Source organism: Medicago sativa, chromosome 5 (assembly GCF_051527215.1).
Source record: "Medicago sativa cultivar Bolivia chromosome 5, Bolivia_mono, whole genome shotgun sequence".
Lineage (NCBI taxonomy): Eukaryota > Viridiplantae > Streptophyta > Magnoliopsida > Fabales > Fabaceae > Medicago > Medicago sativa.
The window spans coordinates 33,142,257-33,158,877 of NC_140753.1; the positions used below are offsets into that span (position 1 = coordinate 33,142,257).

Consider the following 16,621-nt stretch of genomic DNA (forward strand, 5'->3'; position numbering starts at 1 on the left):
TAATGAATTGTATGTTAATTGTAAGAATGAAGTAATGTTTATGCAGAGGAATACAATTCATTATTCTTCATTTTTTATCATATTACTGAATTGGCTTTCATGTTTTTTCTAGTATAAAATGTTAGTATGTTAATCGTAACATCTTTAATGTCTTGGATCAACCAAGTGAGCTACAGGAAAATGATTGAAGTATTATACGATAATTTATCATATTTCAACTTTTTTAATATGTCAAATATATTTCAAAACATAGACTTAGCTCTCCAAAAAAAGTGGTCTACAGGAAATGATTATCCTAATTTTAAATTTAAATATCCTACAAAATCTTGATGGCCAAACCATTCAATCATGAAATACAAAATGTCACTACACTCCAATCAGTAACATTAGAGAGAATCCATTTACAAATTCTAATACCCTTTGTTGCTCTTTCTGAGTGACCTATATTTACATGCTTGTATACTTCACAAGGAATATTTCTCTGCAGCATCCTTCAACTTCTTTACCTGGCACAGAAGAGAGGAATTTCCCTCGCATGCCTCGATCAATACTTTCATCCTGGAATCTAACCAGCGCTCTTCATGAAGTAGACCATCCAGCTGCTCATCCATGTTAGATGTTGATTGCTTGTTATGGGAAATGAGGTTCATTAACATTCCCTGTAACAGAAATTTTGTCAGCAACGGTTGCATACACCACAAGGCCAACTACACCATCATGCAAGTATATGCAGGAGCAATATAGCTCACTAAAATAGTGAAATAATATTTTGACAAATCTGACAAAAAATTGGATGATTAACAGTTTAAAGATATGGTTAATTACGTTTAGTTGATAGCTAATGAATATAGCAATGTATTTCAACTCATTCACTATCCACAACCATTAACTAACCACGATTTTAAGGTTTCCATATATACGTGATATCCATTAATCATCCAAATTGTGTTCAAATATACATGATATCTATCGAGTGCGAAACATTCAAAATCATTGTTACTTGTGTTCAGTAGACGGTCAATGAGTTGTGATACCTTGTTATATCCATTAGCCATCTACTGAACATAATTAACATATACTTGAACTGTAATTAATCATCCTAATTGTCAAAAAAATGTTTCATTTTGTATCCAAATAGCACAGCTCTTAAATAAGGATGAATAAGATACACCATAATCTTATCTTCCACTTTCATCCATGGCAAATACACGCAAACACACAACATTTACTTGATATGTGTTTGGCAGCACAGATTTTCAATGGAAATTTCTCTAAGTAACCATCCATCCATCCATCCATCAGGTAAAAAACATTTAAAACATGCTCACCTCATGTTGCTGCTTCCCAGCATAATCTCTCAAGAGAGACCTAACAAGCCTGTTGCGCAGCAATAACTTATCCACAGGACAAGCATTAAATATGAATGAGGAAAGGTGATGGACAGCCACAGTATACGAAACTGATCCTCGAATCTCAGCCCTGTCAAGGGCATCAGAAACCCATGACTTAGCATAAGCCTCCAAGATCTCTTCATTATCCTGCAGTGGAACAGTACGTTATGAATGTTTGATAGAAATGCAGTATATCCAATGAATGACTTGCATACTCTGCCAGTTTAAATTATGCTGGTGGACCCCTCTTACATATTAATGTGAAAAGAAAATTGGTCCACCTACCTAGCCATTAGATTCCAATTGTTGCAACTAAAAGAAATTACAGATAACATTAACAGAAAAGAAAAACAAGAGTTACAGACAACAGAGCAATTCACATTCCTTGTACGATAACTTGCTTGACAAGCCTTTCATGTCAGTGTCGAACTTCAAAAAAAACACGAAAGATACAGCCTTAGAATTCTTCTCTACAAAAAAACATGTCACAAAAGATACACCCTATCGATATGTGCGTGTTTGGTGCAAAGAGACTTTCGACAATATATTATGATCTTTGTGTTTATTGTTTAGGAATATTGCAAAGGCATATCATATCGTATCATAATATGTAAATGAGAATAATATTTCCCATATTCTGTAATACTGTATACATGTTAGTTGAAACACAATATTCAACATATGTCACCCACTTATTTCTTTCTCAACATGGTATCTAGAGATCACTGGTACAGAGGCTATAACCTCTAGTGTAATACAATTTCCATATTTCCCTATTTGTGGTTGGGCTTATGAATCATTGATGATTGTTTCGTCATCCAGATCTTCATTATTCTACTCATCCTTAGAATACTCTTCGATTTCATTATTAAATACCACCACAACAGCTATATCTAACTGAGATACCAGATGTGCATATAAAATTCTTTTAACACTTTAAAGAATTCACCCAACAACTTTTTTCTTTTACCGATTTTAGCTTCAATACAAGAAAAAAAGTCTACTGTACTCTGTAGCAGATGTTCTATGTTTTAAACCACACTTTAAACACAAATTTTCAACAAATTATAATCATAACATACAAATGACATTTATATCTTCGATTTTAAAAAAAGAATGAGTATCAAAAGCATAAGATATATTATGTGTAGACAATGTTCTGTAGTAAAATAACTGAGAATTAATTGTTTACCTCTGCAGGTTCAAGATATCCTTCAGCGCCCGAAAAACATTTCTCTAAAGGTGGTAAAAGTTCAAGAACACGAGCATTAGACAGTGTATTCCACGTGGCAAGTCGAATAGAACTTTCAACACAGCGGTGTAAATATACTGAAACTTGCCGTCCAAAAATCAGATCGCCATAAGATATGGAAGAAAACTGCTCTACAAGGTCTTCAATAAATGTCGAGTAACTTTCGTGAATATCGGATTTGAACCTCAGGAACTCAATATGCTTTTTATCATCCGAAATAGCTTCTTTATTTTGGTTAAACCTCTCCTTATCAAGAAGCTCACCGTAAAGATCCTGTAAAGCTTCAAAAGTTTCCCTGCCCTGATCTTGTCCCAGTATTTCCATTCCAACATGGAAATTGACAGATAATGAATGTAACTTCCATGTCAATGATACACGCTGAATAGGAGAAGGAATGCCAGTTCCTTGAAAATTGGACATTGTTTCAATGCCTAAAACAAAGAAAAGTCCACATTTGGCCACTTCAAGCAAATTAGCGGGATCATGTGTGTTATGTACACTACCAACTTTTTGAGGACCAGCACGCTTAGTATGGGGAATTGTTGAGATTGGACTAAGGTAAAAGTGGACCGGAAGTGGTAAGTTCTGTCGAGCCCATTCTACCATCAAAGAATTACAGCAAGGACTTGTTGTAGAAGACATATCTGAGTCTTCATATATCGTATCCAAACGCGCATCAGCTTTTGGAGTGGCCTGAACGCCAGAAGAACTACTGCCATCCACGGTTTTAGACTTCACCCTTACAGATAACCATCTACTCCTGAAATGAGATGATAACATCCGACTGAAGTGCATGTAGTCGTCGTCTTCATATTGCCACCCAAAGGCTTTACCCCTCCTGTTAAGGAGAAAATTACGAATACAGAGGTCAAGGTACTTCAAAATAGAGACATGGAACAATAGATCCAATGTCTTCTCTATAACAACCATATCCGCAGGTCCTGCAGTTAAACATAATCCCAATGCAGTGTTAACCCGTTGCATGGTGAAGGTCATTTGTTCAGTTTCGGGAGCATCATTAGATGCATTTTCAAAAATTTGCAGCAAGCGGACGAGCAATCTAGCATCTGTTTGAACAGGTAAAACTGTTTTCGACCAAAATCCTCCACCATGGGCACCCCATCCAACTCCCAAGCCTGGAGCTGGTCCTCCTCTGCCGAATATTTCAATGGACTGCATTCGCTGCCACCCTGAAGAAGCTGAAAACGTGAAAACATCAAGCATAGACCTTAATTCAACCAAACACCTACTAACTATGCCTTCCTCAAGCACTTTTCCTTCTTTCGATAGACTTTGTTCTGTGCCTGTGGGACTACAAATGCCAGTCTTGGCAGACCTTATCAGGTTATCAATTTTAGTAATAACATTGATTATTCCATTTAGACAACAGGTTGATGCCAATGACATTTCAACATCCCCCTTCTGCCTCAAATGAATCAGTTCCTTCATAAAAGATTCATCACCAGAATCTCTTCCGGATTTTGTCACAGAGGCAACTGGAAAGCCCAAATGCCAATAATTGATCAACTCAAGTCCAATCTTTGGGACAAATTCCGGAAGCCATGGCACATGCCCATTAGCTTCCTGTAGGCTGATAGCATCCCCCAATGTCACCTTTTCAAGAACTCTGAAAAGCATGTGAGTCACAGCTGCGTACACCCATAGCAAAGGAGTTGCCGAGAGATCTCTTAAAGTGAAGTGATTCACCCCTTCTTCCTGTCCCTCGAACAATTTATATACTTCTGGATCACTTCTTGTTGCAATCCACTTTATGGCTAAGTCAACCATCGGACCAACATAGCTCCAAGACCAGAACTCTGCATCATCAGTGGACTCGGGATGTTGATTTGTTAGACACTGTTGCGAAAATAAATTTGGAAGTCTTCCGGCCAAAGACTCCAAAACAAGATATGCCTCCCTAGATATGCAAGTAGATTCGTTCAGAACATTGTTTTTTGTAAGTTTTTCGAATGAAGGAAGATCCAACCAAAAACACAAGGCAGGGAATATCTGGGAGAAGTGAGACACACAATAACCATATCGAATGCAGACCCTCCAGAAACGCAATTGTTCAATGGTCAGTGCAGACTTGAGTTTACATTTTTCCTTCCCTAACTTCAGCCAGTCGTCAATGGACAAAGGAAGTTGATATAAGTTCCAAGTCATGGCATTGAAGTACCCATTCTTTATAAACTCTAAACAAGTTTTGCGGTCCAAACGAGCCAAGACCTTTTCCAAAATCAAATGAAACATTAGTGATGATTCTCTAACTGCAAATGCAAAAATAATTTAACATAACAAGGAAATGATCCATATATGAAGCAATCAATAAAATGGAATTAAATTATCACTCACCTTCAAGAGTTTTACAGATTTTATCATGGAAGATCGAATTTCATAATTGCCAACAGTAAATCTTTGCACAATTGTCTGAATAAGTCTTTCGCACTTCAGCACTGCATTGGCACATGAAGGTGAATGCCTTACTATGGCAATCAGTATAGAAACAATACATTCTTCCAAAGCTGCAGTAGGATCTGTCTGCAACCATAGGAAATAATGAGTTTGACATTGAAGTTTACAGACTCTAAAGCAGAAACTAAACCTTAGTGCTTATATCTTGGTTGAGATCCCACATCAACTACTGATATGGACAACATTTTCCTAATGAAATTGAGGCAATCCTCACCCACTGAACTACCTTTCAGGTTTATGTTAAGCCTAGGCAAATATCTAAGATAGTATAAGAGTCTGTTTTAGATCTGCTATTGGGGATCTTGCATTTGTCCACACTTCAGATGTCTAGTCCTGAGCATGACGGGGTGAATTGAGATCACACATCAACAACAGATAAAATCAATGTTTTTATTATAAAATTTGGACAATCCTCACCACTTGAGCTAGCTTTTAGGATTAAGTTAGACCTAACCCGAATTCTAATTGTCCTACAAAAATCTTATGATATGAAATGTTTCATCATGAATAATTATTTTTTACCTCCAAAAGATAACGAAGTCTAGGAAGTATCCCCATGCGAACTAGACCGGCCGTAAAATCTTGTCCAGCAACAAATACATCATCTTGAATTGTGTGTTTATCGTCACTCTCATTATCCATAAAATCCTCGCTAAAAGGTTGAATGTTAGAAGGTTTTGCACTGTACTTCCAGTATCCCCCTTGAAGGAATCCAAGAGAAATATCTGGTCTGCTCCTGAAAACCGGGGCTGTGCAAATATCTTTGTCACAAGTTGCCATGTTCTGGAGGTAAAAGAATTACAGATGAATATAATTCGTAACACAGAATAACAGTATAAGATTAAATTTATAAATATATAAACCATGTTTACCTCTGAGATATCAAAGTAGTTCTCATTCACATCACAACTCAATGCAGATTGAACAACCTTTGCACAGGCCAACACCACAGAATTATGGTTATCATCAAGACACATCCTGAAAAATCAGAGCACAAGGCCATTACAAGAAGCCCATATAATGGGAAATGTAATTATATACCAATAAAACTAAAGATTCTAAGTATTTATCAGTGGCTATGTATCAAAAGGCAAAGCTACTCAGATAGCAAATGCATCAAAACATAACAGTACAATCTAATTGCAAAATTTATACATAATGACAAGATAGAGAGTTATCATTTCGGATAGCATTATTTTGCATTCAGTAGCCAAATAAAAATCCTTTCAAGGATCACCAACATGTATCCTTGTTATTTACTGCATGAGAACAAAAGGCTTGAATCAAGTAAGCAATCTAGATTCTCAATCATCCAATTTGACTTTTGGACACAGATAGCAAAAGCTTGTGTGCATAAGAATTCATCTGGAGAGAATGAAATTGTTGAAATTATAAGAGGAAGAGAGAGAACAAACTATGATTAGAAATTTAGAAATTTTTATTTGACATATGGTTTGTAATGATGTGTTACAAAAGACAAAATACCGTCCCTTATTCATACTGATACTAGACTCTAAATTCTAATCAAATATGAAAACAAATCAAATTGGAAACTTGAGGCATTGCATATGGGCTTTGATGGTGGGGTGATTTCAGGAGCCAGCCAATCTACACATACCAGACCTAATGGATGTAACGGTTAGGTGAAAGACACATATGCAAGAGAGAATACAATATAGAGAGAGGATGACGGAAGGGATCATGACAAGAGAGACAGCTAATAAAAATGGAAAAAATAACAAATGAAACAATTTCAAGCTCCAGATTTGAATGGACTTGTGAACAAAATAGTCCCAGGACAGGTCAAGATGGATGCTGCTGCTTTGGTGGACTTAGAATTTGGGCTCTAAGCCAGTTTAACATGAATACTTCTCACTCATGTTTACAAGGATATTTGAATACACACACACACACACACACAAGTATAATCTACGGAGGAAACAGAATCATAATAATTTCACTACATTCTTTCAAAAAAAAAAAATAATAATAATAATTTCACTACATATATATAAACAGGCATTTTAGTCGACTGTTAAAAGTAGATGATGAAACCAACTTAGGCATAAAGCAAAAATCACCTAAGTGATAACGCGAGCTCTGGTTGAGGACCAAGTGCATAAGTCCAAACAGCCTCCCAGTCATCTGATTTGTCGACTTTGTTCCCCTTTTTTGTCATATTTCCAGTTCTGTCTTTACAAATATAGCATAGTGCCTTGTCAAGAACGGATGAAAGGAGATGCAATGCAAGGGCTCTTTGTCCAGGAATCTAAAAAAATAACATTTTGCAGAAAATATGATACTAAGTGGAAAATATTAGAGTTTATTTATTATTTTGCATCAAGAATTGTGAATCCATCCCAATCGCAACCAACTAAAAAATACATCACATAACATACCACACTTCTAGTAAGTTCCAGTGCTTCTTTAATTGTATAACCAGCTGCACCAGGATCTCCCTCAGTTCTCAAATAGTCACGTTCAGCGATATTATCTGCATCATAGCAAGAAGAATTGTCATACAAAGAATTTCAAGAATAATCAGCATACCAATTAATAATATTCAGGACACACTAACATCTGACCGATATTATTCCTAACAGAAAATACAGAATAATAGGTATATCTGTGGATGCAAAAATTAATATTCACAGCTCCAACATTTTTTTCCGCAAATGTTAACATCTGACATGACGTATATAGAACAATAACCAATCAATGTGAACTATGAACTTGAAATATTAGAAAGCAAAGGAAACCACCAGGAAACCATAGTATAGAGTGCGACGTAACCAATATTCTAACTTCTAGCCTAAAGATAACAAGGGGGCATAGTTCACTCGATGCTCACAGACAGCCTGTGACCTTGCAAAGTCATTTATCTAAACCTCTCAAGGTCACACAGAAATGCCAACTATTTTTAGTTCATGTGCATTTAAAAGTGTAGACAATTAAAAAATGACCACAGATTGTTGGAAAAACTGAACTGCGTAAGTTGGGGAAAAAATGGTTTTATCAAGATAAGGATTCAAACATTAAAAAATACATATTATCAATAGCTGTGTATTAGTTTCCCACATGATCAAAATACCAAATAAGAAGGGCCCATATCTACAATTAAGATTGCATATTATCACCAGCGGAGCATTTATTTAATAGATACCTGAAAGAAAAAACAAGGAACATCCTATATTTATATCTATATACAAGGTTTTAAATCTATATATGCAAGGTTGAAGGTTCTAACGTGTGTCTGTGGTTCCAACACAATCATTGATATAAATCATAAGTTACAGATATATCTAGCCACAACTAAGATCGTGATGCAGTTACAGATGCAAGGATCATACATAGCATTAGTTTGACATTAGAACTCAAAAGCTAGACAAAGAAACCTAAAAAGAATGAATGAAGTCATACCATACACAGGCTCCTGTTCAGTATCGACAACATCCCCAGCCAATGAAAATCGTAACTCTCTAATGGCCTCAACTCTATTGCTCCAAGCATTCCATGAGCTACTACTTGTGGTGGTTGAAGTCTTTCCACTAACATTCTTATCATCCAGTTGTTTTTTGGATGGTAGTGCCATTATAGTATGGGAGATGTCATCCTCTGTCGGCAAATGTTTAGCTCCTTGAGTACTCTTAACTTGTTGATTAACAGATTCAGCGACAGCACCCACGTCTGATTTTAAACTATTGGGTTTCTTCAATTTCTCCTTCCCTCTTTTTTGCAGTACTTTCAACAACGCAGGACTTATCTTCTCCATTATATCAGCCTTGGCTTCTTCAATCTCCTCAGCTGACATTTGCTGGATCCGAGCTCGATTCTCTGAATCAATTTCACTCTCAAGAGACGTCGACTCTTGTTCATGCATGAAGTAGTTTTTTTCAGACGCGGAACTATGATCAGTCATTCTGTCGGAAAAAATCTTGTCTCGTTCAGCTGCAAATTCTTTTTCTTTCTTGTCATCCTTATTTGAAGTATCTAATTCCATGGAAGTGGCTGAATTGATAAAACCACCATCTGATTTAACTAACTGTGGCTTCACATCGACTTCCATCGAAGCAAAAACACTATCAACTGAATGAGATGAGATTTTCTTGGATGTATTCTTACCGCCATTTTCATTCTTCTTTCTCCCTGTAGTCGGGCCATAGCTTGATACATCCTTTTCCAAATCCTTCCCTAAGAAAGATTTATCATCTTGAGTAAACTCTCTCCATTTCCCAAAATCCATACCCTTTGTTTTCTTCCTTTGTACTGGATTAGCAAAGGCAGCAGCTTTCTCAAACCCCATAAAATCTGTGTCATCTTCATCTTCAACGTCATTGTCACCATCATCATTATCATGATCATAACCTCCTTTACTATTAAGTGGACGCCAATGCTGTAAAAACACCAAATTCTAAGTATCAGTCCATGAGCTTACTACACATTACACAGACAGACTACATTAACAATAAACTTAAATAACAATTGCTAGCAACACATCTCTCCAACGTTATATTCGTTGAAACCCTAACCCAAAATTCAGATATGCAACCTTCTCCTTTTTCCTCTCCTTGAAACTATCATCAAACCCTCCCCTCTTACTTCTTCTCTAATGCCTTCAACCATTGTTACAAACCCTCTCCTTTTTCCCCTTGCCGTGGTGTTTCCCATGACCCACCACCACAACAATCAACATATTCTCATCTTCCTATTATTTGATTGAAGCCATCAAATTATGTGTGTAGGCAAAACCAATTCATCCAACAGGGACAAAGCCTTTCCAGATCTGAAACTACAATCAATCCATACTTAAACCCCAAAACAGATACGAGACCAACAAGAATACAAACTCGAATTCGATAAAGGAAATGACAGGTTGAGTGTTAAAGAAGGACAAGAAATAGAGAGCTTGGAATGAGTTGAGTTGAAACAAGAACACATGAAGCATTTTTATCAACAGATGGAGAGATGAAGAGGATTTGAGTTGGAACAAGAACATTGTGGGTAGTTTGTAAAAAAGAGCAGTACTCGAATCCCTTTTGAAGAAGGAGAAACAGCTCACGTGGAAGAGGAGGAAGAAGAAGGTCGCAGGTAGAAGATGGAGATTTTTTATATTTTTTTGGTACTGAATATGGAGATTTAAGCCAAAGAAGAAACAAAATATATATTTTGTGTTTTTGATTTATTACCATTTTTCATTTCTTTAAAAAAAGAATTTTGATTTATTTTCAAAGTTAAAATAATTTAAATTATGTTTAATTTAATGTTTCAGAATTTATTTTAAATTAAAATTCAACAAAAGCCACATGTTAGGTGAGTAGATAATAAAAGAATGGGAAAATAAAGAAATTACACAGTCAGCGTGACATGTCATCAGATTCTGCTGACATGTTTTAATGAGGGACCAAAAGTGGAAGAATCTGAAATGATAGGGATGAAATCTAAACTTTTTTTTTACAAGGACCAAAACCGGAATTCACTAATATTACAAGGACTAAAAGTGGTATTAACCCTAATATTTTTCATCATATTTACACAACAAAATAAATAACATCTTCATAATCGTATCAATATCTCAACAACATAATTCAAATCTCAGATACGTCAAACTAAAATAACAAAGTCTCCATAAACTCTAACATAGTATATAAATAGAATAAATCTAAAAAAAATGTCTTAATCAGAGCCCTAATCTAGACTCCAAAAACAAGGAAAAAAGGAGGCCTCAAGCTACTCCTCGATACTCATGTTGTCTCAAGCGTCCCTGACCTGCACATCTACACCATTTTACAATGACGAGGCGGTTAACCAAACAACAACTGGAGGATAAGTTTACATTCAACATTAAGAAACTACAAATTCAAGTATAGGATAATACGATTTCAAATATCACATATACATACTTTCAGAAATCAGCAACATTAATCATACTAGATTTTCTTACATCAATCTCCATTCATCTTAATCATCAAATTACGCCAACATCATCAAGTAGAAAATATAATTCTATATTCAACTCCACTTATTTCACATAAAGCACATAATCCACATCAATGCATATAATTCACATAACTCACGTCCTTCGTATGCATGTAATGCTCTAGACACGACTCTACATGAATGTGGTACTATTTTGGATGTCGGAGTTGTTTTACGGATTGATCCGCCATCAACACTTATCATCGACACTTATCATCAACACTTGACTTGACCATGTATGCATGATCATATGACTCAACATTGCATATATTCATACAAATCATCAACACTTTATACATGTATATGTTCATCGTCACTTTTCAACATCAACACTTTTCATCATCATTTATGCATATACATATGCACACCAACATGAGTTATCATCATAAATAAATCATCTTCACCAAAATCATCATCAAAGATATTCACCACCAAAAACATATAACACATCAAGAAACACATTCTTCAATTATCACATTTTGCATTTAAAGACGATTAAACACCTTCACCTAATTAATCAATACATCATGTGCATATCAATCACTAATCAATCACTATTTATCATATTATCATGAACATAAATTCATTTGCAAGCTATCATGCCTTAATTCATCATTTTGCCAAAGTTCGTCTATTTTTTCACATTTCATAAAAATCCAAATTTCACTATCATAAATATCCTTACCAAACCTACATGCTTCTTCTACATTCATATTCTTAGTAATTAAATCATAACAGCAACATTTCATTTGAGAAAAATCTTACTTTGATTCCATTCCAAATTCATGTTCATATATATATATATATATATATATATATATATATATATATATATATATATATATATATATATATATATATATATATATATATATTCAAGTTCATTTCAATTTAACAAAACTTAATCAATTTCAAGCAAACATGATTACATAAACTCAATTCATCAAAACACAATTGAAACAACACATAAGGAACATGTAGGGATGTCCGAAATTATCCCGACAGGTCAAAACATGCAAAACAGCAAGTATTGTTCAACACTCGCTCTCCATGGCGCAGCATCTACTCACCCAGCGAGCACCCTGTTCCTGGGAAGCCCGGAAAATGGGTTTCCTCTCGGGAAACCCTCTCAAAAACTTCCCAAAACCCCATTTTTGATCTCATTTACCAAAATCATTTTACAAACTTCTTCCAATGTTAACATAGTTTAAAAGAACGTTCAAAACACGGATACAATCTTTAAATTCTTGAATTCTTCATCAATTTTCCAAAATTCACAATAACCCACAATTTCATCCAAAACCCACTTTTAACACAATCATTTGCATAGATTTCAACATACAAATGTACCCAATCATATAACAAGTATTAAGAACATGATTTGAACAATAATCATCATTCTCACTCATTTAAGCTAAATCTTCAAAAAGAAGTTATTCTATAACTTCATACATGAACTTAATCACATAAACAACTTAATTTCACAAAGTTCTACATACTCATAATCAAAATAATCGAATAGCACGAAAATCATTTAATCATAACATCAATTTCATGAAAATTACTTAATCAAACATAACTCATAACTACTCTATCACTCATAATCACTTAATGGTAAATATAAATTTTTCCTCTTACCTTAACCTCCAAAAGCAACTTTAATCTTCACTCTAATCTCCCTCTTGATCTTTCCCCCAAACTAGATCTCTCTTTCTCTTGAATTCTCCTCTTCTGCCTCTTTCTCTCTATTTCCCTCTCTTTGCCTCTTTTCTCAGAATGAACAAATGACCTCTTAACCTAATTTCACAGACTATATCTCTTATATACATTGGGCTTAGTCACACTCACTAATGGATTTAGTAACTTTCTATCACTCACAAAATGTTACTACACAATTACTTCATTAAAACCCCCATGATTACCCATACACCACTGTTATATTAATTACCCCAAGTTACTACTATTCTCATTAAATAACTCTCCATACCCAAAATTACTAAAATACCCTTAATATTTCTAAAATCCAAATGGGCAGCAAATAGAACACACTAAACAATTAAATAATAAATAAAGAAATTAAATAATTAAAATCCTAAAATCGGGTCGCTACAAATACCTTGTACTATAATCTTCATTATAGTGAAAGAAGTCCCTCTGATGGAGATGGGAAAATCACTCTGAATAGGGAGGACTAGATTAGATATCAAGTCGATAGTAAACCATGATAAATTCGTCGTGTCGTTTCTTTGCCTCTCTTTTATATTTTGTATACTTTGTATTTTACATCGAGTTCTTTATGGTTTAACTTCATCTGTTTTCCATGTCTTAAAATGAAGAATGTAAGTAAATGTTTTGATAAAGATCTATTATACTTAACATTTAGTTAACAAGTTTCTTTAACAACACCCCCCCCCCCCCCCCCCCCCCCCTCCTCCTTGTGCTTTCACCCGCCTTCAGACATTTCTTTTGTTGTTCATCAAGTAACTTAATTCTTGCATTCTCCCTGCCATTTGTCACTGGTTTGTGCATGTTTCTTGAATCGTCATTGATCTCATGAAAAAATCATAAGCAAGCGAGAGTCTCTAAATCTTATACCGATTCTGAGTATCGTGCTATGTTTAGTGCTTGTTCGAAAATAATTTGGCTTCGTGGTCTTTTGGTTGAACTTGGATTTGCTCAAACAAAGCAAACCTCACTTTATGCTAACAATACAAGTGTCATTTAAATTAGGAAGCAGATCCTCTCCTGCCTCTCTCTCATGCTTTTTGTCCTGCTCTTTCATCTGAACCATCCACCAATTAATTGGTGTTGTTGACTGCTATATTTGACTGAAATCAACGGTCTAGATTGCGCAACACCGTCATGCAGCAGTAGAGGATCCGGGTCCTTTAGATTATTGCAAATCCTGTTTTTTATTAACACATCAAACATATCGAAGTCGATTGTCATTCAATTTGTGACGCCTATGATAACAGACTAGTATCACTTCCTCGTGTTAGTAGTCAATTACAAGCTGCAAATATTCTTACCAAGATTGTTTCGCACTCTCGTTGTAAATATGTTGTTAGCAAATTGATGCTCATTGATATGCCACATCAATTTGATGGAGGTGTGAATAAGGAATTGATTTTCCTCCCAAATTATCTTTATTAGTTTGATTTTATAATAGGTGACACAAATCAAAACTAGAAACTGATTTGTTTTAATTAAATGTAATTACTTGTATAGAATGTAACCTCAACATATACAAGGAATAACAACAATATCAACGAGCATATATTTTCACTTGCATAAAATATCAATCGGAATGGCATATATCATATGATGTTCTTAATCCTTTGACTCACTTTCATTGTAGATTGTGTTAGTTCTTTTATTACAAGACAAGATATGTATATATATCCACGTTTAACACACATAATATGCACTAATATAATTTAATAAATAAACAAAGTTAGTTTAAGAAAGGTTATTATTAATTTATTTGGCATGTTTTGTCAGTATCCTTTTCACATTGACCCATCAGAAGAAGTATGTGGCTAATGAAAGTAGGCAACAATAATAAATGTTTTATGAAAATAAAGGAATTCTTGTTTATCGTAGAAGAAGGGGAAAAGAAGGTGTAGTGTCTCAATATCCCAATATAGATAACAAGTTGGTGTAACAATAGATCAAATGATTGTATACAAATAAGTTAATGAACAGAACTAAACGTAGGAAACATGATGTGAAAGTGAAAGGGGCTGTTCGTGTGTGTTGTTTGTGCTATACGATTTTACAAATTAAAACAAGACAAAAGAATCTCTACAACCCAAAAAATCCACATTGATATCAACTTTTTGAATGTTGAATATTGAATTTTGTGTTCAGCATTATCACTGGCATTTTCATAGGACTCAATGACAAAAGGGACCCCTAATGAAAATAGTTTTAATATAGATGAGAAAGGTAGGGGCCTAAAGTTAAGAAATAGAAATTTTGTTTCTTTTTTTGGCAATTTGTGGAATCGTCACATCACTAAAAGACATTACAAAAACCCCATCTCCTGGCTTCTCACATTTTCTGCCATGACTTTGACATGTGACTATATCATGTGTCACTCTCATTTTTCTTCTTCAAGAGCTGCACCCACTAAAACGGGGATTTCATCACAGGGCCCCTTTTTTTCACTATATTTTTTTCTGTTCAATTTATTAACCTTCTCCTGATATCATGCTTTCAAGCTTCTTTGTGGATTCATGTTTTTGTATCTTCTCATCATTCTTATTTTATTTACACTTTTTTATTATATATATATATATATATATATATATATATAACATAAAGTTGCATTGGTCTCTTATGTTGTAGATTACTGGTAGAAACTGAAATTGTAGACACCATTTTGCATACATTGCACTTTGTTCAAGTGTCTATTGTAGTTGATTACATGCAGTCACCAACTTGATCTTGAGAGTAAACAGAGAAATGATATTTGAACAACCACTTTTAAACAACTTTTGTGACAACTTTCTCTCTCATACTCACATTATACTTTTATTCTCTCTCTTCCTTTTTCTCTCTCTATTGTTATTGTCCAATAAGAAGAGAGAAAAAAAGGTTGTCATTAAAGTTGTTTGATTTTGGTTGTCAAAATATCACTCCTCGAGTAAATAATGTGATATTCCCAAAAAAATAGGTGATGTCGATACTTGAGTTTGTTTGGTTGGGTGATAGGATAGTTCATAGTTTAACTAAGTCTGAAAAAATAGGACAACCAATTGTCATTTACTTTATTTTATTGATTGAAACCAATTGTCACTGTCTCTTGTAGATTGGTCTTATAATGGATTCAAAATTCTCACGTGGTTTTTTGTTGATCAGTATTGATAAAAAATTATTGTGAAGATTTGTTTGTTTGGTTATGGTACATTCCTCTAAAAATGAATTGGACAAAAAAATAAATATAAAAAATACGTCTAAATAAAAAGTTACAAATTCTAGCTAGTGAAAATCAATTCGAAGAGAAAATCAAATAATTTTGCATCTTTAAAATCAATTGTCTATTTTTTATTATTATTAAGTAACCTAATAGCTAAATATTCACCTTATAAGATGAATAAAAAGTCACTTGAATGTAAACAATTTATATTTGAATACTTTTATTGAAAACTGAAAATTGAGTAGAATAACCAATCAAAAACTAAAAATCAATTTAAAAAATTATGAACGGAGATTTTTTGATTAATCAACATCAATACTTATCATTTTACCATTTATTTAGAGAATTCAAACACCCTTTAAGATTACGGTATTAAACTATTGAAGAATGTTAAGGACACTCTTTTCAACACTCTTTCTCTTATTGGATAAAATCAATGTATGACCTATCACTTTAAGTCGTACCAATTTCTAAAGTGTGAGACTCATCATGATTTAAACCAGTAAAAAAATGAGTGTTAGAGAGAGTGTTGCTAGCACTGTTCTAAACTATTACCACTAAGCTGAGTCATCACACACAAAAACCAAAAACTACGGGAAATAAATT

General features: G+C 34.3%; 1 protein-coding gene across 1 annotated transcript; it reads right to left on the minus strand.

Moving 5' to 3' along the window:
• Nucleotides 1-326: 326 nt before the first annotated feature.
• Nucleotides 327-9,741, minus strand: LOC146921900 (transcriptional elongation regulator MINIYO-like). Its single transcript, XM_085711404.1, has 10 exons — nt 9,718-9,741; nt 8,539-9,529; nt 7,518-7,612; nt 7,200-7,387; nt 5,991-6,096; nt 5,641-5,901; nt 4,999-5,184; nt 2,584-4,872; nt 1,329-1,538; nt 327-659 (listed from the first exon to the last, which is right to left on the minus strand). The coding sequence occupies exons 1-10, from the start codon at nt 9,739-9,741 to the stop codon at nt 465-467; spliced, it is 4,545 nt and encodes a 1,514-aa protein (XP_085567530.1). The 3' UTR covers nt 327-464.
• Between the last annotated feature and the right edge of the window lie 6,880 nt (nt 9,742-16,621).